Consider the following 25,513-nt stretch of genomic DNA (forward strand, 5'->3'; position numbering starts at 1 on the left):
ATCAGGTGATACCAACTCAGCATATCCACAGCTGTTTCTAGATGTGGAAGAGTGTATATGCCATTTTATTTTCCCAATTTGTGAAGTTTTGACACAACTGCCCGCTCTTAATCTGTCTCTATAGGGGCACATTTACAGGATGCTGTCTCTATGATAAGCTAATGGGCATCCCCTGCCTGGGAGACCACCTCTTCAGAAATAAGCTCAGGGAAACAGTTGCTCAAGTCAAAGCGCAATCCCTGGAGGTCCAGTTCCTCTCAACCAGCCCAGAGCAACAGTCTACTTCATGCTGGCTCCATTATGTTTTTAAAAGCTCGTACTTCCAGAGATACCTCTTCTGGCAATTTGAGTTACCGGATCCTGCCTCTGCTTCTGCAGCAGCAACAGCTTCCAGCCCAAAGTCAACAGCAAGAACTCCATCAGTTAAAGCTGCACAACAGGCCAAACCTAAGCCTGGGCCAAGTTTTTCTTTGTTTTTTTGTTTTGTTTTTTTTTTTTACTGTCCTGGCCAGTAGGGGAGAGGAATGGCGCAAGATTACCAAAGACCAGTGGGTTCTCAAAATTGTGGAGTCTGGATACCACTTACATTTCTCCCAACTTCTGTGCTTCCTTATTGCTTAGCCTACGATCCAGATCCATCTCACTCAGCACAGGACTGCCTGGAGGTGGAATCTCTTCTGTGAACTGTTGCGACCGTCGCTGCCCGGTCTCCACTATGCCCATCTTACCTCGTTGGCGACTGCCTCTTTGCTTGATGGAAGTTTGGCCGCCGTGGCATCATCTTGCCGGCGTCCCCGGACTGGCTAGACACTGCACTCCGCCATGTTTCCCAGAAGTCTAAGGGCACAAGCGTGCAGCGCGGCCCGGCCCAGACTCAAGTACCAGCAGTGGCGCGAAGCTCGGGGCGTCCCCCTGAGATGATGTCATCCTCACCGGATACTTAAGGTCTCTGAATTCGCTAACTAATCAAGTTAGCAAAGGAAAGGATTCCTAGCTTCCTCCAGGTATCACTGTGGATGGGATTCGCTCTCTGCATACCTTGCTGCTCTGCCTCCTCGGACTTTACCAGAGGTACCCGCTCCTTGGGGGCCTCGCTCTCTCTCTTGTTTTTCAGGTCGCAGTCTGGAACCGGTACTCGCTCCTCAAGGGCCCACGTTCCCGGACTTGCTACTGAATACCACTTCTGCCAGGAAGTCTTCGCTGCCTACAACACCATTGAGTTACCATCTCTCTCTGAATGTTCCCTGGAACCAGGTACTCGCTCCTCAAGGGCCCAATTCATTTCCAGCTCCTGGGCTGCTTCTAAGAGTCTATTGTGTGAGAGTTACCATCAAGGTTCTGTTCCTGAACTCTGCATACCCTGCCTACTCACTATATTCAGTTTCTCTACAGCTCAGTTATCCAGGATCGCTGTTCCAGTATCTGAGGGACTACAGCCCAGCCAGGCACTTCCAGCTCACTACTGCCACCTCTGGTGGTTCAATATACTGTTTAATAAAAGAACTAGTGTGTGTCTGTCTCCAAACTCTGAGCCTGACCGGTGGTCCCTCTCGGTATCTTCCCCCGGGGGCGTGGTCATCTGCCACCGGCCCGAGGATCCACCCACAACTATCTCAAACACTAACAGTGAACAAGCGATAGAAACTGTTTTATCCCATCAGTATGGCCAGGGGTTCTACTCCTGCTAATTCCTTATCCCCAAGAAAACCGAGGGATTGAGACCCATCCTGGATTTAAGAAGTCTGAGCAAGAATCTGCATAGTGAGAAATTCAAAATGAACTCCCTTCACAATTCTTCCCTTCATCCGGAAGGGGGTGGTGGATGTGTGCCCTGGATTTGAAGGAAGCTTATGCTCGTATCCCCATCCATCCCTCCCACTGACTTTATTTATGCTTTGTGGTGGATTCCTTGTATTACCAATACAGAGTACTTCCTTTCAGACTGTCAGTCTTCATCAAATGCCTAGCTGTAATAGCATCAAGGCATCCAGGTCTTCCCTTACCTAGACAGCTGGCTAGTAATGATGACTCTGACAGTCTTAGTGAACTTTGAAAAATCCATTCTAGTTTCTACCCAGAGCATAAAATTCATAGGAGCATGAATAGCTTCCCTGCAAGAAAAAGCCTTTCTCCCATCAGGCTGAGTGAGCACACTCAGAACACTTGTAATCTTTTGCTGAACACAGATCAGACAATGGCCAGGGACATTCTAGTTGTTCTGGGATACATGGCGACAGCAGTTCATGTAGTTCTGCTGACCCCCTTCATATGCGACTCCTATAGTGGGGCCTTCACTCTCATAAGAACAAAAGAACATGCCATGCTGGGTCAGACCAAGGGTCCATCAAGCCCAGCATCCTGTTTCCAACAGAGGCCAAACCAGACCACAAGAACCTGGCAATTACCCAAACACCAAGAAGATCCCATGCTACTGATGCAATTAATAGCAGTGGCTATTCCCTAAGAAACTTGATTAATAGCTGTTAATGGCCTTCTCCTCCAAGAACTTATCCAAACCTTTTTTGAACCCAGCTACACTAACTGCACTAACTATATCCTCTGGCAACAAATTCCAGAGCTTTATTGTACATTGAGTGAAAAATAATTTTCTCCAATTAGCCTTAAATGTGCTACTTGCTAACTTCATGGAATGCCCCCTAGTCCTTCTATTATTCGAAAGTGTAAATAAGCGATTCACATCTACTCATTCAAGACCTCTCATGATCTTAAAGACCTCTATCATATCCCCCCTCAGCCTCTTCTTCTCCAAGCTGAACAGCCCTAACCTCTTCAGCCTTTCCTCATAAGGGAGCTGTACCATCCCCTTTATCATTTTGGTTGCCCTGCTCTGTATCTTCTCCATCGCAACTATATCTTTTTTGAGATGCGGCGATCAGAATTGTTCACAGTATTCAAGGTGCAATCTCACCATGAAGCAATACAGAGGCATTATGACATTTTCTGTTTTATTAACCATTCCCTTCCTAATAATTCCTAATATTGTTTGCTTATTTGACTGCTGCAGCACACTGAGCCGACGATTTTATCCACTATGATGCCTAGATCTTTTTCCTGGGTGGTAGCTCCTAATATGGAACCTAACATTGTGTAATTACAGCAAGGGTTATTTTTCCCTACATGCAACACCTTGCACTTGTCCACATTAAATTTCATCTGCCATTTGGATGCCCAATCTTCAGTCTTGCAAGGTCCTCCTGTAATGTATCACAATCCACTTGTGATTTAAGTACTCTGAATAATTTTGTAACATCCGCAAATTTGATAACCTCACTTGTTGTATTCCTTTCCAAATTTATATATATATATAGAGAGAGAGAGAGACTTCTGAAAATCCAAATACACTACATCTACCGGTTGACCTTTATCCACATGTTTAGTAACCCCTTCAAAAAAATGAATCAGATTTGTTAGGCAAGACTTCCTCCATGTTGAATGTGTTCCATTAAATCATGTCTTTCTATATACTCTACAATTTTGATCTTGAGAATAGTTTCCACTATTTTTCCCGGCACTGAAGTCAGGCTCACTGGTCTGCAGTTACCCAGATAGTCCCTGGAGCTCTTTTTAAATATTGGGGTTACATTGGCCACCCTCCAGTCTTCAGGTGCAATGGATGATTTTAATGATACGTTACAAATTTTAACTAATAGATCAGAATTTTCATTTTTTAGTTCCTTCAGTACCCTAGGATGCATACCATCCGGTCCAGATGATTTGCTACTCTTTAGTTTGTCAATCTGGCCTACTACATCTCCCAGGTTCACAGTGATTTCGTTCTGTTCGTCTGACTCATCACCCCTGAAAATCATCTCCGGAACTGGTATCTCCCCAACATCCTCATTAGTAAACACGGAAGCAAAGAATTCATTTAGTCTTTCTGCAATGGTCTTATCTTCCCTAAGAGCCCCTTTAACCCCTCTGTCATCTAATTGTTCAATAGACTCCCTTACAGGTTTCTTGCTTCGGATATATTTTAAAAAGTTTTTATTATGAGTTTTTGCCTTTATGGCCAACTTCAATTCAGATTCCCTCTTCGCCTCTTATCAATGTTTTACACTTAACTTGACAATGTCTTTGTTTTATCCTATTTTCTTCAGATGGATCCTTCTTCCAAATTTTGAAGGATGTTTCTTAATATGTGGAATACATATGGACTGCACTTCTAGGATTGTATTTCTAAACAATGTCCATGCCTGTTGGAACACTTTTAACCTTTGCAGCTGCACCTTTCAGTTTTTTTCTATTTTCCTCATTTTATCAAAGTTTCCCTTTTGAAAGTTTAGTGTTAGAGCTGCAGATTTACTTATTGTCCCCCTTCCAGTTATTAGTTTAAATTTGATCATGTTACGATCACTGTTGCCAAGTGGCCCCACCACAGTTACCTCTCTCACCAAGTCCTGCATTCCACTAAGAATTAAATCTAAAATAGCTCCCTCTCTTGTTGGTTCCTGAACCAATTGCTCCATGAAGCAGTCATTTATTACATCCAAGAACTTTATCTCTAGCAAGTCCTGATGTTACATTTACCCAGTCAATATTGGGGTAATTGAAATTCGCATTATTATTGCACTGCCAAATTGGTTAGCTTCCCTGATTTCTCTTAGCATTTCATCATCTGACTGATCATTTTGTCCAAGTGGACGGTAGTATACTCCTATTACTATACTCTTACCCAACACACATGGGATTTCTACCTATATAGATTCTACTAAACAGTCTCTTGTATGATCTTTAATCCTGTTGGACTCTATACATAAAAGTGCCACACCCCCACCTAATTGATCTTCCCTTTTGCGATATAATTTGTACCCTGATTTAGCATTGTCCCATTGGTTATCCTCCTTCCACCAAGTCTGTGATCCCAATTATATCAATCTCATCATTTGCTGCTTTACACTCTAACTCTCCCATCTTACTTCTTAGACTTCTGGCATGGCATACAGACATTTCAAAGTGTGTTTTTTGTTTGTATTCAGTTGTTAGGGATAATTCGGAAATCATTAGCTTCGGTGATATTTTACAAATAGGCACATGGACTACATTTGCTTTTATTGGAACCTCTCTTTTGGGATGCCCTAATTCTCCTGTTTCATTAGTATCCTTCCAGGATACATTTCTCCGAACCATGCACTGCTGAGTGACTGTCTGCTTTCCCCCTTGTACTAGTTTTAAAAACTGCTCTATCTCCTTTTTGAAATTTAGTGCCAGCAGCTTGGTTCCACTCTGGTTAAGGTGGAGCCCATCCTTTCGGAAAAGTCTCCCTCTTCCCCAAAAGTTTCCCCAGTTCCTTACAAAACTGAATCCCTCTTCCCTGCACCATCGTCTCATCCACGCATTGAAACTCTGGAGCTCTGCCTGCCTCTGGGGACCTGAACAGGAAACATTTCAGAGACTGCCACCCTGGAGGTTCTGGATTTCAGCTTCCTACCTAAAATCCTGAATTTGGCTTCCAGAACCTCTCTCCCACATTTTCCTATGTCGTTGGTGCCGGCTCCTCCCCAGCACGGTCTATAATCCTATCTAGGTGACGCATGAGGTCTGCCACCTTCGCACCAGGCAGGCAAGTTACCAGGCGGTGCTCACATCCACCAGCCACCCTGCTATCTACATTTCTAATAATTGAATCACCAACTATGATGGCTGGCCTAATCCTTCTCTCCTGGGCAGTAGCCCTGGGAGACTTGTCCTCAGTGCGAGAGGGACAATACATCACCTGGAGAGGAAGTCCTTGCTACAGGATCACTTCCTGCTACACCTACTGGGAGACCTTTCTGATCCAAGGCAGCACTGGGGCTGCCAGACTGGATTTGGGACTTGGCTACTATGTCCCTGAAGGTCTCATCAATGTTCCTCTCTGTCTGCCTCAGCTCCTCTAAGTCTGCTACTCTAGCCTCCAGAGATCGGATTCGTTCCCTGAGAGCCAGGAGCTCTCTGCACCGAGTGCACACATACAATCTCTCACCAGCCGGTATAAAATCATTCATGTGACACTCAAAAAATCATACATTCGGCTCTTGATCTCTGTGGATGTTTCATAGGAAATTAAACGGGAGCTTCACTGGTGGCTATAACTCTTCATCCCCCCCTGGAGTTTCAATTCGTGACCCCTAGTTCTATTGTTTTTCTTTCCAATGGAAAAGGTTTGAAATCCGTGCAGCATTAAAACCTTTCAGGTATCTGAAGGTCTGTATCGTATCACCCCTGCATCTTCTCTCTTCCAGGGTATACATATTCAGATCCTTCAGCCTCTCCTCATAGTTCTTCCGATACAGACCCCACCCCATTTTGGTCGCCCCTTCTCTGTTCAGCCTCCATCCTTCTCTATCCCTTTTGACATACAGACTCCAGAACTGAAGACAGTACTCCAAGTAAGACCTCACCAAGGTCCCGTACAAGGGTATTAGCATCTCTTCTTTTTTATTTTTTTTTTAACTGGTTACTTCTTTCTCTATGCATCCCAGCATTCTTCTGGCTTTAGCTTTCACCTTGTCACACTGCTTCACCATCTTCAGATCTCCAGACACTATTACCCCAAGATCCCTCTGTGGGTCTGTGCACAACAGTCTTTCATCTCCATTCATACAGAGTTCCTTTGAATTACCACACCTCATATGCATGACTTTGCACTTCTTGGCATTGAATCCCAGCTACCAAATCTTTGACCACTCTTTAAGCTTTCTTAAATCACTTTTCATTCTTTCTACTCCTTCAGACATGTCCACTCTATTACAGATCTTAGTTTCATCCACAAAATAGACAAACTTTACCTTCTATCCCTTCCACAATGTCACTCACAAAGATCTTGAACAGAACCAACACCTTGTGGTTCTCTCTTCAGAGTAGATTCTATTTCCCTTTACATGCTATCTCCTATTAGTCAACCAGTTTGTAATCCAAGCCACCACTTTGGTGCTTACTCCCAAGCTTCTCATTTTATTCACAAGCCTCCTATGCGGGGCTGTATCAAAAGCTTTGCTGAAATGCAAGTAGATCATATTGAATACTTTTCATCGATCCAATTCTCTAGTCACCCAGTCAAAAATATAAATCAGAATTGTCTGACAGGACCTTCCCCTGGTGAATCCATGCTGCTTTGATCCAGCAACCCACCAGCAAAATTTCATTAATTTTCCCACTACCAAGGTGAGGCTAACCAGCCTCCTCTCTGCTACCACACTTGTGGGGCGGGACCACCACTGCTCTTCTCCAATCCTCGGCACCACTCCAGTTTCCAGGGATCTATTGAACAGGTCTATCAGAGGGCCCACCAGCACATCTCTGAGCTCTCTCTCAGTAGCCTAGGGTATATCTCATCCGGCCACATGGCCTTGTCCGTTTTTCAATTTTCCTAGTTCCTCCCATACATTTCTTCTATAAATGGAGTTTCCAGCCCCATCTGTAGTCTTGTTAACAAGCAATGGTCCTCCTCCAGGGTCGTCTTTAGTGAACACCGAACTGAAGTAATTGTTTAATATTGCTGCCATTTGTTACTCTCCACACATTGCTCCTTGTCCCCTTTCAGTTTCACTGTACCACCTCTGATCTCCCTTCTTTCTCTAAAAATGTTTTGTCTCCTTGCTTTACCTCTTTGGCCAACCTTTCTTCCGCACGATCTTTTGCTTTCCTTGCCTCTTTTTCTCCCTCAGTTTTAACAGATATTCTTCCCTGTGTTCCTTTTTTGGGATTCTTTATACTTCTTGAACACTGTTCTTTTTGCCTTTATTTTTTCAGCCACCTCCTTAGACAACCAGATCAGTTTCTTTTTCCTCCTACTTTTGTTTACTTTTCTAACACAGATTTTGTTGCCTTTGTAATAGCTCCTTTTAAGTTGGTCCACCTCACCCATTTTCTCCCAGTCTTCCAGTTCTTCCTCCACGTATGTCCCCATTTTTGACAGTCTGTTTCTGAAATTCAAAATTTGGGTCTTTGTGTCACTTCTCTGTATCCTGTTTGCATAATTGAACCTCACCGTCTGATGATCACTGGTGTTCAGGTGAACCTCTATCCGAACATTAGAGACATTATCACCATTAGTGAGCACTAGATCATGTATCACACCCTCTCTCATGAGTTCCATTACCATTTGTTTGAGTAAAGCCCCTTGAAGGGCATCTACTATCTACTTGTCGTAGATTCTGCAGAAGGGATACTCCAGTCCACATCCAGCAGATTAAAATCTCCAAAGAGCAACCCTTCACCCTTCTTTCCCACCTTTTGGATATCTTCAATGAATTCTCTGTCCAGTTCATCTGTTTGAGTCTGTAGGCTATAGGTCACACCAGTAACAATGGAAGCACCATTTCTTTTTCTTTTTTTTCTTTTTTTTAAATATGGTCCATCATGCTTCTTTTCTAACGCAAGTCAGGACAGGAGAAAGGTTGAAAACCACTTCCTTAGAATGTAAAAGAGTGTTGGCTTACTACGGAAAAAAATACTCTGCCATGTCGGTAGGCCTTACAGCTATTTGTTTCTTATGATCCTAACCATCTGGGCATATCAGTTGCCAAGCGAACATTGTCCAGTTGGCCAGCAGACAGAATTGCACATTGCTATGCCTTAGAGTCTGATCTGGATGCCTGCTATCACAGCTCATCAAATGAGAGCCATGGCTACATCAGTGGCTCATCTGAGAGAAGTAACTATTGAAGACATCCACAAAACTACAGCTAGGTACCTGGAGAGTCGACTTTTTAGCTAGATGTAACTCTAAAATCGACTGTGGGGGTTCAGGAGGCAATGCTTGCACAGAAATTCCCTCTAATGCTTAAGAGAACAAAAGGTCTATGAGCTTAGAGAAAAGGGTCCATACATTGCTCGTGTGTCGTGGCTGTTTCATCTTGCTGTCTTCGGAGAACAGCGTTTACGGAAAGCAGACTTGCATTCCCTTCTTCCATCTGTTTCCTCTCTACTTCCCTTACGTTGCTTCCCATCTCTATTCTCCTGAAGCAGAATAGATCTACTTCTGAAGCATGAACATGTTTCAGGCATGAAAGGCCATCCACATAGAAGCTGTGGTGTGTGTTTGATGGGTGGGAATGGGCAGGATTGGCTTTTTTCCCTCACTGCTTTAACTCCAGGCAAGGTCCTTATCTGCTGACATGTCACTGTATTTTTCCCTTTTAAAAATGTGTATTTACATCTTTTATTTTAATGGAAGATGCAGCGATCTCTTCTTTCTAGAATATAAGTCCAGAAAGAGAATAGTGTTTGGGTTTATCTTTTATCAGTTAAGACTCTGAAATGTTAGAGCTAATTGACAGTTATTCCATTCTTTTGTATATATCACTGTAGATTCATGCTTGGTTTTATACTGTAAACTAACAAAAAGTGCCTATCTTTGCTGGGGTAGTCTAATATCTACCACTGTCTTGTGTGTGTGTGTGTGTGAGCTTGTGCATGTTTATGTATGTGTGTGCCTTTGCCTGCCTGCCTGGCCCTGTGTGTGAGAGCATAAGAGACAGAGCTTCACAGACAGAGTATATTAGTTAGTGAACAGTGCCCAGAGCTGCTCAGTTTGCCTGTGTGTGTGCGTGAGTGCTGCTGCCTGTTTTTGTTTTTTTTGGGGGGGGCGGGGAGCCTGTGTGAGTGTGTATGCCTGTACCTGTGTGTATGTGTCTCTGCCTGCATGTGTGCGCATGCGTGATAGGGCTTCGCAAACAGAGCATATTGTCTTTGCACAGTGCACCTTCCACTGTTCCGGGTGCCACCTGGTGGCCACAAACTAACTATATATATATATATATATATATATATATATATATATATTTGATCTAGGATAAAGAAGTCATGTCTTAAGTATGTTGCTTGGCAGTTCATGGAGCTATTTTCCTATCAGCTTTTGGCACATTTTTAAAGTCACATGCAAAGTTTCCAGTTAGCCGATGCCTAGTAAGATAGGACAAGCGTATTCATGGAGTACACACAGTTTCCAAAGGCATTCTGATTATGCTCTACCTCAATCTCAGATATCATCTCCTCCTCCCCCCCCCCCCCCCCAGTTCCTGCTTACCCCCTAGCTTCCCTCCTCAATGTCCCAGCCCCTTCCCCCCCCCCCCCCCACTACTGCTTGAGCCAGCAAAATGAGGAGAGTGGCGGTGAATTGTGCCGCATCCTTCTCCTCCGTAGCTTATGTGTGTGTGTTGGAGGAAAAGGGGCAGTGTGCACTTCAGCAACCAGGGAAATGGGGGATCAAAGACACATTTTAATTCGCTTTCTTGAGAAAAAAAAATTTGGAGACTATATTCTTATGTTGCATTTAATATTTTTCTACATGTATCTGAGTTCTCTCTCTCCCTCTTAAGGTGGTGTTACTGTTTTTGTGGCCTTATATGATTATGAAGCTAGAACCACAGAAGATCTTTCATTCAAGAAGGGCGAAAGGTTCCAGATAATAAACAATACGTAAGTTAATATTTTTCTGCCACTGGTATGTTTTTATTCATATTGGGCCAGATTTTATAACATGCGCACGGGCATAGATTTGTTCGAGCAACCCGGAGCGAACAAATCTACACCCAATTTTATAACATGCGCGCGCATATTCATAGTGGTTATCCTGAAAACCTGGCCTGTTTGTGGCACTTGAGGACTGGAGTTCGCCATCACTGCTTGAGGGCGTGCTCAGTGCAATAATTTTCTCCTAATAAGATTAGGAAAAGAGGTGTTCCTTTGACATATACTGTGAACCTACCACAAGATTTCTACCTTATGTCTTATCTACAAGGCATGCTTAGTGGGTCTGTAGCTAATAATTTAGCTCTTGGAAACTTAACAAGTAGAAAAGTTTCTGGCGGGTGCACAGCCCCTGCAGGAGATTCTTGTGCCTGCACTCCTGTGTCACTCCTGGATCACTGCTAGCATACTGTTGCTTTGTGAATGCTGTGGTATACCATCAGCTAGGTCTGTTCAGTGTATGCAATGTAATCTGCGTTCATGGAACAGACTTCATGCATACACAGAGACAAAGGGATGGGCGGACAGGACCAGAATATTAGGTGTATGGCTTTTTTTTTGCTTTTTTTTCAGGAAAAAATTCCTAAAAACTGACTCTTCCAGTTAATGCCTTTGACTGTTACTTAGTAGAAGATGGTAGATAAAAATCAAAAAGGTCCTTCTAGTCTGCACAGCAAGGTATTTAGGTTTGGAACTGCTGCTCAGTGTAGAAATGTTACACCAGTATTAATGACTTTTTTTTTTAGGTCTTCATTTCTTCCTCCAACCACTATGCTTATTCCCTTGCCTTTTTTAATTCCGCTACCGTTCTTGTTCTTGTTACATCTTCCAGGAAGTCATTCCAGGCATCCACCAACTTTTCTGTGAAAAATATTTCCTGACATTGTTCCTGAGACTATCCCCTTCCAGCTTCATATTATGACCTCTAGACCTGCAGTTTCCTTTCAGAAAGAAAACTGCACCTTCAGATCATCAGACACTATCATCCTGACTGCTTTTTCCTGGGGCACATCAGTCTTTTGCCCCTCCATCGTGTATAGCTCCTTTGAATTTATAAACCCCACATGCACGACTCTGCACTGCTTGGCATTGAATTCTAGCTGTCAAACCTTCGACCGCTCCTCAAGCTTCCTTAGATCACTTGTCATCCTCCTCTCTACTCCTTCAGGGGGGTCCACTGTGTCACAGATGTCAGTCATCCAAAAAAAGACACACTTTTTTTTTTTTTCCTTTTTTATCTCCTCCACAATGTTGCTCACAAAGATATTGTACAGAACTGGCCCCAAAAACAATCTGTAAGGCACTCCATTAGTCATCTTCCTTCTCCTCAAAGTGAATTCCATTTACCACACTAGCTGCTGTTGTCGGTCAGTTAACCAATTTCTGATCCCTTCCATCACCTTGGGACTCACTCCCAGGCTGATCATTCTAACTATGAACCTTCTGTGTGGGACAGCATCAAAAGCTTTGCTGAAATCCAAGTAAACTGTGTCAAATGCCTGCCCATGATCTAACTCTCTAGTCTCCCACACAAAAAACATTGATTTTAGATGCATTTGACAAAATTTCTATGGTAAAAACCTTGTTTTCTTTGATCCTGCAAGCCACTGGATTGTACATAGTTCACTCCTTTCCTTCAGCAGAATCTCCAATGTCCATCTGGTACACAAAAAATATCTCTTTAGACTCTCGAGCATTCTCTGACAACAAGCAGGGCTGAATAGTCATGATACGTGGGTGACGTCATCATGACTAATTCAGACTAATTCTTTTAGCTCATAGATCTTTTGTGCTACTGAGCAAGTGCAGGAATTCTTGCATGGATGTCTTGAACCCCTCTGTCCATTTTATTCTTTTTTTTTATACACTTTCAAATAAACACAAGAATCCCTTGTTCCAGAAAATATAAGATATGCAAGACAAACTACAAATAAGAAAAAAAAAATCTATACATTCTTCAAATATAAAAGAAAAAGGGGGGGAGGTCAAGAAGAAAAAGAGTGAATAATTACCATGAAAATAAGGTAAAAAGAATAATAAGAAGACAAACATCAGCTTATATTTCTGAATAGCCGATTCTGCAAAAGTGTCTTTAGGCATGCGAGTTTAGGAACGACTGGAGTTGTGAAGGTTCAAAGAAGATATAATTTACATTAAGATGTCTTATAAGGCACTTGCATGGATATAACAAAATGAATTGAACCCCCTTCGATAACACCTCAGTTCGCATAGAAAGAAATCATTTCTTTTGAAGTTGGGTGGTTCTAGTAATAGGATAAATCTGTTAGAAATAATGTTGTCAGGTTTTTCTTTCTATCAGGCAGGAAAGCAAAAAATACCAGCAAAGTTCCTCTTTTTGAAATCTCAGTCTCTTGTGAAGATTCAAGAATGTCCATAAGGTCGAGAGTAGGTTCTTGAGGCTGATTTCCATCAGATCCCTCTTCAAGTTGTGGCAAGTAATATGCCTTGGTTACTACTAGCATCTCTGCCACTGGAATTTTAAGAACATGTGAAATATAATTCCTGAACAAATTTAAAGGAGAAATCAATTTTATAAAGGGAAAATTTAGAATCCTTAAATTAAGGCTTCTCAAGGAATTCTCTGTTTTCAAGCTTTTTAGAGTGTATCTGTTCAGATTGAACCAGGGCATGTTGAACTTTCTCGATCGAACCAACCTGAGTTATCTATAGCTTCAATTTTAGTCCCATAAGAAGAAATCAGTTTTTCATTAGCCAAATCATGATGATTGGTATACAAAGTAATCTTATTTAAGGAAGAAATAGAAGCTTCAAGCAACACCAATGCATTCCATACAGCATCTAGTGTGATCACAGGAGGTTTCACAAGTCCCGTTTTCAAGGCTGGACTATCCAACACCGCACCGCCTACACTCAATGCAATGCCATCACCCGAGTGGGGCCGATATCAATGCTGTGGCCGGGAAGTCCACAGCTCCAATTGCCCCAGGAACAGGGCACTCCTCTCTGGCGATAGCCAGAGTCACCACTGTGGTCAATGGAACAAGGCTCCCAACTTCCTCCACAGCTGCTCCCTCCAAAATCGGCACTCCCCGACTCACCTCAGAAGAGGCGGTAGGAATTCCGAGTGCAATGAGGGAGATGGTGTTATCGGCACTCTGGGGCTTAAGGAGATCTCTTTGGCCAGCAGGAGCATCATTCGCATTCGCTCTACGTTGATCCCGGCAGCAGCCATCATTCCCAGACTTGTTGCTTTGCCTTCCTCTTAGTATGAGGCATTGTAAAGCAGGTTAAATCCAGATAAGGTAAAACAGAAAGAGGGAGCTTCTGCAGCTCTTCTTAGTTGGCAGCCATCTTGGTCGTCCCCCCCCCCCCCCCCCCCCATCTTTTTTTCATTAGAGTATCAGCACAGATATATACATTCTCTCTCTGTATTTTCTTTATTGATATCTCTTGGTACACTAAAATTTTCAAACTTTTTTCAAATTAGTATATTATCTTGGTGCCTCGACAGCCCACAAACACCACTTTTCAGTGCTATCATTAAAAAAAAGAATTTCTTCACAGAAATATCTGGCAAGAAGTCCACCATCAGTGGCTTCAAAGACTGTGTATGCATTAGGATACAACTGGGCACAATGTCTGTTACCAGAGCCTAGGACAGAATCACGACCATGCCAATTGCTATCATTGTGGCTGGATTTCTCCACGCTCTCAGGAGACAAGTGCCTGGAAGATGGAGGAACCGCGTAAATCTCTGAAGAGCTGCAGCTGCCTATCCTGCCATGATGGAGCCTTGTCAAGCATCCCCGGATGCTGAGTTGAGCAGGATTTCCTTGAGTAAGATTCCCACTTTGGTTGAGCAGGCCTCAAGCCCCATCAGACAGAAGAAGTGCTATTTTTCAGGAGTTGATGAGCACTTCACGAGGCTCGGGCCTAACAAAATAGTGCCATGCCTTGGAACCTGCAGGGCAATCGGCACCAAATAAGCATTAAGCTTCAGCAGTAATGGTGCAGGTGAATGGTGTATCGGCTGCACCAACATGTCAGGTTCCAGGACACCTTAATCTTTGGAGCAAGCTTCCATATCGTCTACGCACCAGGCTGAGGTGCTTCCGACGCAACGCTTCACTAATTGTCAGTTCTTTCCATACACCTAAGAAGATTATCAGGGGCAGGAGAAGATATGCTTCACTTACCTCTGCTAATTTCAAAAGCAGTTTCTCCATCCACACCAGATCCTAGTTGCTTTGTGGTGCCAGAACCATTTTACAGTGTATGGATATTATGCAAGAAGATTCTATCCTAGTGTTTGACAAGGATGTTAAACGCCAATGCCTGACCAGAGGGCATAACAGTCCTTGGACCAAGTGGCAGAGTTAGTGAAAATTTTCTTTACCTACCTAGTAGCTAGGGACAAGGTGGATACTCTTCAACCTCAATTCCAGGACATTGGATTTACTCACACAAGGAGGAATTCCTTTAACCCTTGACCCAGGAGGTATGCCATAAGAATCGCCGCAAGGTGGTTCCAGCTCTCTCGATTCTCTAGCAGCAGAATCTAGCCATTCATAGGAAGTTCACCTGGAATAAGCTCCTCTGAGGCAATCAAGGACCCTTACTCATTGGGGTCTTGGATCAGTGACCTCTCTCACTTAAGATCAGAGGAAGATCAATGGGAATTCCATCTGACCTGTACCTGAGCCACTGCACCATTTGTAACCATCTGAGGACTTTTCTTATTCCAAGGTTCTGGATAATTTGGGTAAGGTGTTGGGAGTTAATGTCTATAAGGACAAGACCCTTCAGTGTGCCCCAATGGCCAGGAAGTTATAAAGTATAGATTCCTATAAATATATAGTATCTAAAGTATAGATTCCAGAAAACATCAGGATTTGGGGTAGTACAGAACCTCATCAATCAGTTATGTTGGAAGCAGCATTAAAATGCACAAAAAAACCCCATTAATATTCTCTTTACAGTCCACCAGAGAAAGACCTCATGTTCCTGGACAATTTTGAGAGAAAGGTGTTCTAAAGTTCCAAGCTAAATGCTTGCATTTCGGCTCACCAGTTTTACATGCTAGAATAGAAAGAAAATACTTACACGATTGCATTCAAAAACTGAATAGGTAAATCAGATTAATACAGGTGAAATTGCATGTGACTCAATGTGCAAATCTATATATAACCCCAATTAATGAGTCAAAAATTCTAAAAAAAAAAAAAAATCATAGAAAGCATATACAAAATTTTTATTATAACAGTTTCATGGATAAGACATAAATACAATATATATAACTCAAATCTTCTCAGTCACACCACATTCATACATTAAAAACAAAATATACAAAAAAGTAGATCACTCTCCAAAATACAATAATACAAATGTATTTATTAATGACATTCATCAAAACTTCAATCTATAGCGTATCTTCCAAAAGATGTTTTAAATTCGTACACACTGGCATGAGTTCAAACTCTCCTCACTTCTGAAACATATCTTACAAGTTGTTTTCTAAATGTGTCAAAAAAAAATTTCAAAGCTGAAAATCTTCCCTTTCTCTTCCAAATGTTGACATGAAAAAAATCTTCCTTGTCTTCCCAATATTTTAAAACAAATTATATCTTCACTAACAACTTTTCCCTTTTCTTCTGGGTATGTCAATACAACTCCTATCATAATGAAAGGTTTTCCCCTTTTCCCCTACAAGGGACCCTCGTTTCATCCTATCGGGCTTCCTTAGGGGGAATATGCAACCTATAATAAACAAAATAAACCAATATAAAATACTACATACCAAAATCACCATATTAAATTAAAGAAATAATTACTGCAATGAATCTTTCATATCTGTGAAGTTACAGTCAAACAACTTGACACGTGACGCCAAAAAAGGCACTTTTATTATTACCTTCTATGAAGCTGTCGAAACACAAAAGAAACCTCTTAACTCCTTGATGCAGAGGAGTGTATATGACATCTTATTTGGCCAGTTTACAAGGTGTTTGATATGACGACCCGCTCCTCATCAGCCTCTTTCGGAGCACATCGAATGGCTTGATTAAGGGCCAGCAGTTTGTGCAGCGATGTCCACGATAAGTTAGCAGATGTACCCTGCTTCGGAGATCACCTTTTCAGAGACTAGCTCAGAGAAACAATTCCCCAGATCGAAGAGCAACATGTTGCAGTCCAGTTGCTGTCAACCAATTCAAAACAGCCCAATTCAAAGTGGTCCTTCGTTTACAAGTGGTCATACATTCAGAGATGCCCCTTCTGACAATTCCAGCAGTATCAAGTTCTGCCTCTGCTTCCTCAGCAGCAACAGCTTCTGGCACAAGGTGGACATCACGAAAGGTGCCATCAAAAGTAATATAGCAGGTCCAGCCAAAACCTGGAATAAGTTTCAGACCAGTCTCCGAATCCAGCACTTTTCCTATTCAATAGCAGGAAGAACTGGGCTCTAACTGGAAGAATGGTGCAAGATCACTGTGTGCTCAGAATTGTAGAATCTGATTGCTGCTTGCATTCATCTCTGCTTCCCCCACTTCCTTATTGTTCAACTTTCAATCCAGATCCATCTCACTTGGTGCAACTCCACCTAGAGGTGGACTTGCTCCTGTGACAGCAGACGATAGATCCTGTCCTTCCTAATTAGCATCATCAGGGGTCCTACTCCTGCTATTTGCTTATCCCCAAGAAAACCAGGGGATCAGAGACCTGTCTTGGATTTAAGAAGTCTGAGCAAGAATCCATTATGGGAGAAATTCCACACAGTTCTTCTCTTCATCCAGCAGGGAGAGTGGATGTGTGCCCTGTATCCGAAGAATGGCTATGCTTTGTAGTGGGATTTTCTCACTACCATAACTGAGTCCTCTCCTTTTAGTCTCTCAGCGGAACAGAGTCTTTACCAAATGCCTAGCGATAGTAGCAGCACATCTCCATTGTTGAGGCATCTGTGTCTTCCCTTACCTAGGTAACTGATTGGTGACTGTGAATTCCCAGGAAGCAGTACTATCCTCTCTACAGAAGACATTTCAGCTCCTACAGTCCCTAAGATTCCTGTTGAATTTCTAAAATTCGACCCTGGTTCCATCTCAGAAAATCAAACAATTTAGTAGAACCAGGGGTCACAATTTGAAACTCTAGTGAGGAAGACTTAGAACCAATGTCAGGAAATGTTTCTTCACTGAGAGAGTGGTAGATGCCTGGAATGCCCTTCCGGAGGAAGTAGTGAAGACTAAAACTGTGAAGTATTTCAAAAGGGCATGAGATAAACACTGTGGATCCCTAAAAGGCTAGAAGATGGGAATAAATAAAAAAGCTTAATAGGCACGGAGCAGCAGTTACTACCTTGGGAAGCTTGTTGGGCAGACTAGATGAACCATTTTGGTCTTTTTCTGCCGTCATTACTATATTACTATGTTACTATGAAAAAAGGAGTGACTTAAAAAAATTTAAAAAAAAGAAAAGTCTTGCCAGTGGTCAGGTTAGGAAAATGGATGCTCATAAAATTAAGCGTCTGCTTTCCTAACCTGCACACAGCCACTTCTCCTGGGTGCCTGATGCTGAGGAGACACTAGGAATGCACATTTCCCCTAGCCCTCCTAACACAGCGGCTCATTTGCCTACTGCATCGTGCGCCCAGGAGTGGTGGATGGGTGCATGTTAGGGAAGTGGGCGCTCAATTGTGAATGCCTGGTTTTTTTTTTCGTACGCTGATATTGCATCGACCTGCATATATGCAGTTCTTCCATAATAGGGTGGATCGCAAGAGATGAATAGTTGTGAGGCCTGACAATGGAGCAGAATCATCTTTCAGTAGTAAACCACCAAGGCTCTTTTACAGTCCAATGTAGGAAGGGCTATTTCCCTCTGATGTCTGTGTGGCCTTGGAAAGAATGTGGGCAACACGATGATTTATATGAAAAGCAGAGACCACTTTTAGCAGGAACTTGAAGTGTATCATGGTAGGAGCACAAGATGGCGCCGGCCATCCATTGCTCCTACCATGTGACTGGGGCCGACCAATGGCACCGGTAGCCCCTGTAACATAATAAGGGCAAAGGCTATCGGCGCCATTTTGAATACCGGCAGCCGACAGCCCGAGTGCAGGAGATCGCTCCAGGACCCCTGCTGGACCACCAGGGACTTTTGGCAAGTCTTGTGGGAAGGGGTCAGGAGGGTGGGGGTTTTATTTGTTAATGATATGTTGCATTCGTGGGGGTTCGCCTACGTTTCGGAACCCCCACAAATGCAACGAATAGGGACCTATATGTTGCGGATTGCGCATTCGTTCAAAACGAATGCACATCCCTAGACCTTGCTGTAAAATTGACTGAGGGGCTCACGAGGTAGTGACCGCACAGGAACTGCTGCACATAATCAATTGAGCAAAAGCTCTATGACCTTAGACAGAAGCATCCATTCGGTACAATCGGATGATATCACCCCACATGTCATAGCTAATTCATCCTGCTGTCTATATAGAACACTATTTATGGCAAGCAAAATAGCTTTTTTTTTTTTTTTTAATTCCATAAATACTGGGGCACTGCAGCAGCACATCTGTTCTTGTCTTTTGTCACCTTCCATTTCCAGTGCATTATCTAAACCTCAAGTTATTGTACATGGTTATTTTAAATGCCATGAACCATTCCTCTGTTGCTGTAATACATGTTAAATCCTGCAGTTCTTGTCAGGTTGTTGCCCAGAAAATGTAGCTCAGCACACAAATGTTGTGATTCTCTGAAACATTTTATTATTTCTCTGATGGCTCTCATCTTTTGACTAGGCCTAATTGTTTTCAAATCCTCTTAGCTGTCAGCTTTTCATATAAAAAGGTTTCCCTAGCACACAAAAGGCATGTACTGTATATAGTTATCACAGCATCTGTTAAACTGAGAAACAAAAAAGAAATACATACATAAAACCACTACCTTCCAATTTAGGTCTGTCACATATATTGATCATTTCCTGATGCTGCTTTTTGATTAGCGATGTACAGTCTTTAAAAATCAGTCGGGGAAAGGAGGTTAGCCTCTCAGTGCCTCGGATCCTTATGATAAGGTTGCAGACAGCGTTCCTTCCTGAGCCCGGTAAGGACGTGTTTGAATGCCGGGTACGGAAAGACACAGTACACTGTTTTTGTTGATATCGGTCTGCTGAGAATATGGTCGTGTAGCTGGCAGGTATTGTGTTGTACACATGTCCTCTGTGGATAAGGCCTGGTGGCACCAACAATGGCTTCTGCCTGCTCTGAAATGAAGCCGGTCCTCTGTGTGTAATACAGTGATGTTGGCAGAGGAGGCCAGTAATTATGGGTCGTCCCCCCCCCCCCTCCCCCGGTGGACAGGAAGTGCCGCACGTAAAATGCTGCCAGCTATGGGTTAGAAGATGCGCTCAACAGAGTAGCAAATGCAAAAGAAAAAAAGATCCCATTTAGATGCTACCCCACATATATAGAGGAAAACTGTACAAGGTCTCCTCGGTAGCCCTCAGTAAATGCCTTGTCCACAGAGGATTATATCATTATTAAAAGATAATGTTGCTGGCAAAAGTTGTTTCAGTTACCGAAACAGGAAGACAAGAATGACTGTTCTGTTAGTGACATAATGCTAAAATGTTATCTGCACTGCTGACAAGGAAGAATATTCCTCTGTGCTCAGTGGGAGCCTTCTCAAAGGAATTCTCTGGTAACATGTTTCTAATGTAAAAAGTTTACAGTAGACGATCGAAGTCAGAATTACAGTAACCTGTGTTCTGCTGGCACCCAGAGCAGCAATTATTTCACATGCCCCTGAGCTGGAAAAATGTATCAAGTGATAGAAAATACTTGTTTGCCATCCCATGCTACTAGTTTTAAGTTCTTTGTTATAGTTTTGAAAAATGCCCTAGGAGAAAGATAAATAGTGGAGTGCCTCAGGGATCTGGTGCTGTTTAACATTTTACAATAAATGATCTGGAAAAGGGAGCTTGATGAGTGAAAAACTGCTCGGATTTCCAAAGGATACAAAATTATTCAAAATTGTTTTCATATTTTATTTATTTATTTATTTTTTTTTAACAGACTGTGAGAAACTGGAGAATGTGACCCTCTCAGGTTGGGGAGCTGGGCATCTAAGTGGCAGCTGAAAGTTTTATGTGAACAAGTGCAAAATGCTGCACATAAGAAAAAATAATCCTAACTATAGGTTCACAATGGCAGGTTTCGGATTAGGAGCGTCAACCCAGAAAAAGAATCTCGGGCCATTGTGGGCAATATGTTGAGGTCCTCGGCTCAGTGTGCGGTGGCAGTCAAAAGTTTAGGAATGATTCGAAAAGGAATGGAAAATAAAACAGAGAATATCATGACATCTCTGATCCATGAAGTGAATGCTTCTTGAGTATAGTTAGCAGTTCTAGTCACTCCAAAAAAATATGATGATAGAACTAGAAAAGGTGGAGAGAAGGACAAGAAAAATGATAAAGGAGATAGAACAGCTTCCTTATGAAGAGAGGTTAGGGCTCTTTAACTTAGAGAAGAGACAACTGAGCGGGGATATGATAGAGGTTTAGAAAATCATGAGTGGGGTTGAAAAGGTAAATAGGGAACTTTTTTTTTAATCCCTTTCAAATAGTACGAAGACTAGGGGACACTCCATGAAACGAATAGGTGGCCGAGTTCCAACAAATCTGAGTCATTTTTCACTCCATGATCAATCAAGCTGTGGAATTTGTTTGCCGAGGATGTGGTCAAGACATCGATTATAGCGGAGTTTGAAAGAGATTTCAACAAGTCCATAAACTATAATTAGCCAGGTAGACTGTTTTTTCTATAAATCTCCCTCCAAGTCCCATTCTTTAATTGCTCTTAGTATATTCTGACTTTACATCTTTCAGGGTGATATGCTCTGATCCAGAGGTGTGGGTGGGAGTGGCTAAATAGGAAGAGCTTTAAGAACTATAAGCAGTAGCACTAATATTTCCTCAGGATTGAAATATAGAATATAACCTGCAGAGTGAAGATCCAGGCAGACCTCGGAAAAGATGGAGCGGCAGTGATCTATCAAGATGTTGGAACATGCAGTGCTGCTTAACCTGGGATAGATAATAAATATAAACTGGAGGAAATCAGTGGATCTTTCTGGCTTTCATTGCTGACTGAATTAACCAGAACAGAAATTTGCTGGCACTGCTAATTTAAGAACTTTGGGAGAGAGCGGGGAATGGGGTGGCTGGCCTGACAGTTTCCTCCTCTTCCTCCTCCTCCTCTTTTTGATTTTCCAGTGAAGTCAAAACCTGCTCCTCATGTGCTATGGTGCTGAGCGCCTTTATTTAGAGCAGAGTTTCCCAAACATTTAGCCAGTGTGACCCCATTTTAGCTCTTGAATTCACCTAATCCCAGAAGGCAACCAAAACAAATTAGCAGGGGTGCAGTCCCCCTCCAACAATCATTTCACTCTCACCCTCTCCAGTCTCCAACTGATTCTTTCTCAACCTCCACCCTCTCCAGGTGATCCTTTCTCTCAAAATCCATCCCCTGTAGAGCAGGAGTGGGCAAGCTATGGCCCACAGGCCAAACCCAACCCAATAGGCTATGTCCAGGCCTTCTCCTACTCATTTTGCCCCATTATCTCTAACCTGCCAGCACCTTGCAATGATGTCATCAACAATGGCCTGAAATCGCAGGCCTTTGTTGATGTCGTCAACTTGGGTGTTGGTGGCCGGCAGTGATGTCCCTCCTCAGAGGTGTAATAGCATAGGGAGAGCAGAGCAGCCCCAGGATCCGCCATTTAAAATAGGAGCAGCATGGCTGGCGGGACAGGAAGAGGAGCATCATCATGACCCCACTGGAATTGGCTGTGTGCTGACAGCTGACATACAGGGTCATTCATCAAAATGCGTTATGGCATTGTCTGTGATAACGCATTCGTTAACACCATAATGCATGCAATAGTTATGGTAGTGCATGGCATGAATGCAAATTTTTCAAAGGGGCGGGATCGGGGAGGGGTTTTGGCAGGATTATTGAAAATGAGGGGCATTATTGCACTGTGCTTTGGGCATTTTTGGGTTTGGGGATAGGAGTAGGGAGTGGGAAAAGAGAGAGAGTCTGCCTCTGGGGAGGCCTTCACAGTATATCACTATAGGAGGGCCAGCTAATAACTCGAGGTGAGGTTTTGGTAGTTGTTTAGGGTTTTGGGGCCATTTTTACATGCAGAGTGAGACGTAAGAACTGCACAGTACACCTTAGTGAAGATTTTACATCATTTGGAGTGAGGAAAGTCTCACAAAGACTGTCACATGGTAGGAGCAATTGATGACCGGTGCCATCTTGTGCTCCTACCATGCGACAGGGGCCGACCAATGGCACCGGTAGCCCCTGTAACATAGTAAGGGCAAAGGCTATCGGTGCCATTTTGAATACCAGCAACCGACGGCCCGAGTCCAGGAGATCGCTCCAGGACCCCCACTGGACCACTAGGGACTTTTGGCAAGTCTTGGAGGAGGGTCAGGAGGGTGAGGGTTGTAGTTAATTAAATTTAAAAGGTTGGGAAGGGGCTTTTTTTTTTTCCAACTGTAATGGAAAACGAATACCAAATTCAACTAATGGACGAATCGGGTTTCCCCCTATGAAAACGAATGCAACGTTTTTGGGTTTCGACGAATACCGAATTAGACGAATTTGTCCCTTCTGCACATCCCTAGAAGTTTTCCTTTCAGATTCGTTTTTAAAATTCTCTAAGGCTTGGCATTTGGTATCAGATGTTTGGTGTCTGATTGTTATGACTGCTCCTAAGGGAGACAGATGTGGCTTAGGAGTGTCTCTTACAGAGGACATGCATGCTAAAATAGCTGAACATCTTTACCGCTGCTTTTCTTAAAGTCTTCTGTTTATTTCATACGAGTTGATTACGTTTTCACATCACTAAATATTTTTCTCCTAGGACAAGCAGGATGGTAGTCCTCACATGGGTGACATAATCGGATGGAGCCCAGCATGGAAAACTTATGTCAAAGTTTCTAGAACTTTGACTAGGCATACTGAGCATGCCCAGCATGCGCTATACCACGCGTCCATCTGGGGTTCCTCTTGTCTCTTTTTTTTCCACGGAGCTTTCGCATCACGGTTATCTGAGCTCGTGGCTTTTTCACTGAAACTGCCTTGGAAAACTTTACACTGATTATTTTATTTTTTTGTCTCTTTTTCTCAGCGCATGTCCCTCTCTGGTTCCCCTTAGCCTCCGTCATGTTCTTCAGTGGTTTGATAAGTTTTTCACTTCTGTTCCCCTCTGTGGCGGCGGTGTCTTGGTTCTGTCAGCATCTGTTCCCCTCTGCCATTGCTCCTCGTTTTTTGTCCCTTGTTTGCATCATCTTGGCCTCCTCAGGTTTTCTTGCCTTCAGTGTCCAAGAACCATGTCCATCAGGGACCCACAATATGTGCGTATCCTCTGCCTGGGGGCATCGCATGACATCAGTGGGTGCCATTCCTGCAACCAAATGAACCCAAAGGGACGTTGCACTCATCTTGATAAGATGGAGAAGCTCTTCGGGATGGGAAAGTCTGAGCCATCGATATCTGCATCAGTGACATTTGACATCGAAGGACCTTGGAGCTGCACCAGTGTACACCGAGCCATTGACATCGGTGGGGCTGTCAGCTCTGTTGATGCCGTCTGTGGATAGGGACACCAAGGACTGGCCTCTGTCAGTCTCTTCCAGGATGAGGACATCGGGTTCATCGTCATCAACCTCCGTTCCGGGAAAAGACCGGGCCAAGCACCAAAGGAAGCTGAGGAAGCATCAGCTCAGTCATCTTCAATGCACGTACCGTGCTTGGGAAGGCACCAGCACTTGCTGTGATGCCCCCAAAGTAACCCCCCAGTGAGGAGAGTCCATCTTCCATCGATGCCGGGGGCCCGCAATGGTCTCCACTGGTCCTGGTGTCATTCACTGATTCACCTCAGGGATCCAAGGAAGATCTGGCCCCCCTCCTGCCTCCCAGTCCATTTTGGCATGAGCAATTTTCGAGGATGAGTTGGAACGTAAAGTCCAGCTGGCGATCAACCAGGCCCTGCGGGGCATCGAGCTGGTGGCACCAAGCATGCTGATGCCTGCACGTTCTGTGCTGGAACCGCTGCTGGAATGGCTCAATGTGCTTATTGGTATGTTACCGACTCAGCTGGCGTCTGTTCCTGGGAGGCCATCGATGCCCACCGGGGCACAAATTCTTCCCCTGACCAATACAATGCTTATTGCCAGTTCCTTCAAGGAGGAAGCTCCATTGAGGCCGCTAGGGACACCGATGCCTGAAGTCTCCTGTCCAGCTTTGCTAGGGTCGGCGCTAGTGCTACCAGTGTCCAAGCCTCTGGACAAAGGCCAATCACCTAGGGCCCCATCCCCTGGGAGGATGGCACTACAGAATCCTCCTCAGAGGACTCAGAGGGTCTCCCCTCAGAACCATCTCCTCCAGAGGAATGAAGGAGGTCGTTGCCTGAGGACCTGACCATCGTAGGTTTTGTGAGGGCAATGGCAAGAGACCAGCCCATTTTCAGTTGATAACTGTGAAGAGGACTCCAGGCACAAGATGCTGGAAATCCTCCATTTTGTGGAGGCTCCTAAAGAGATCGTGGCGGTCCTGGTGCACGAGATCTTTAAGGAACTGCTGTTAGGATTTGGGATCAACCCCTCACAGTGTCTCTAGTGAATAGGAAGGCGGACAGGTGTACCTCGTCCAACAGGCTACCAGATTTGAATAGTGTCAGCTGGCACACCAATTGGTGCTGGTCAAATCTGCTCTCGAGGGCCAAGCACTCCAGGACCCATGCCTCTGTGCCCTTGGGGAAGGATCACAGAGCAGTGGATGCTCTTGGGAGGAAGGTGTTCCAGGGGCCCATGCTCATTACCCTCATTGCCTTCTACCAGCTCTACATGAGCCAATATTCTCGCAACATCTGGAAGCAGGGTGCAGGAGGTGGCCGAGCGGCTGCCTTAACAGCAGCAAGACACCTTCTTGTCGCTGGTGCGTCAGGGCCTGACGTGCAGAAAACACGAGATGCGTTCCACCTACAATAATTTT

At 43.7% G+C, this 25,513-nt stretch overlaps 1 protein-coding gene across 4 annotated transcripts in view; it reads left to right on the forward strand.

The window, feature by feature from the left end:
• YES1 (YES proto-oncogene 1, Src family tyrosine kinase) overlaps positions 1-25,513 on the forward strand; it is a 201,345-nt gene that overhangs the window by 99,066 nt on the left and 76,766 nt on the right. For all 4 annotated transcript variants that reach the window (XM_029591089.1, XM_029591090.1, XM_029591092.1 and 1 more), the window contains one exon: positions 10,323-10,422. In XM_029591089.1, the coding sequence (XP_029446949.1) occupies positions 10,323-10,422 (100 nt within the window). The remainder of the gene's footprint in view (positions 1-10,322; positions 10,423-25,513) is intronic.

Source organism: Rhinatrema bivittatum, chromosome 2, assembly GCF_901001135.1.
Source record: "Rhinatrema bivittatum chromosome 2, aRhiBiv1.1, whole genome shotgun sequence".
NCBI classification, from domain to species: Eukaryota; Metazoa; Chordata; class Amphibia; order Gymnophiona; family Rhinatrematidae; genus Rhinatrema; species Rhinatrema bivittatum.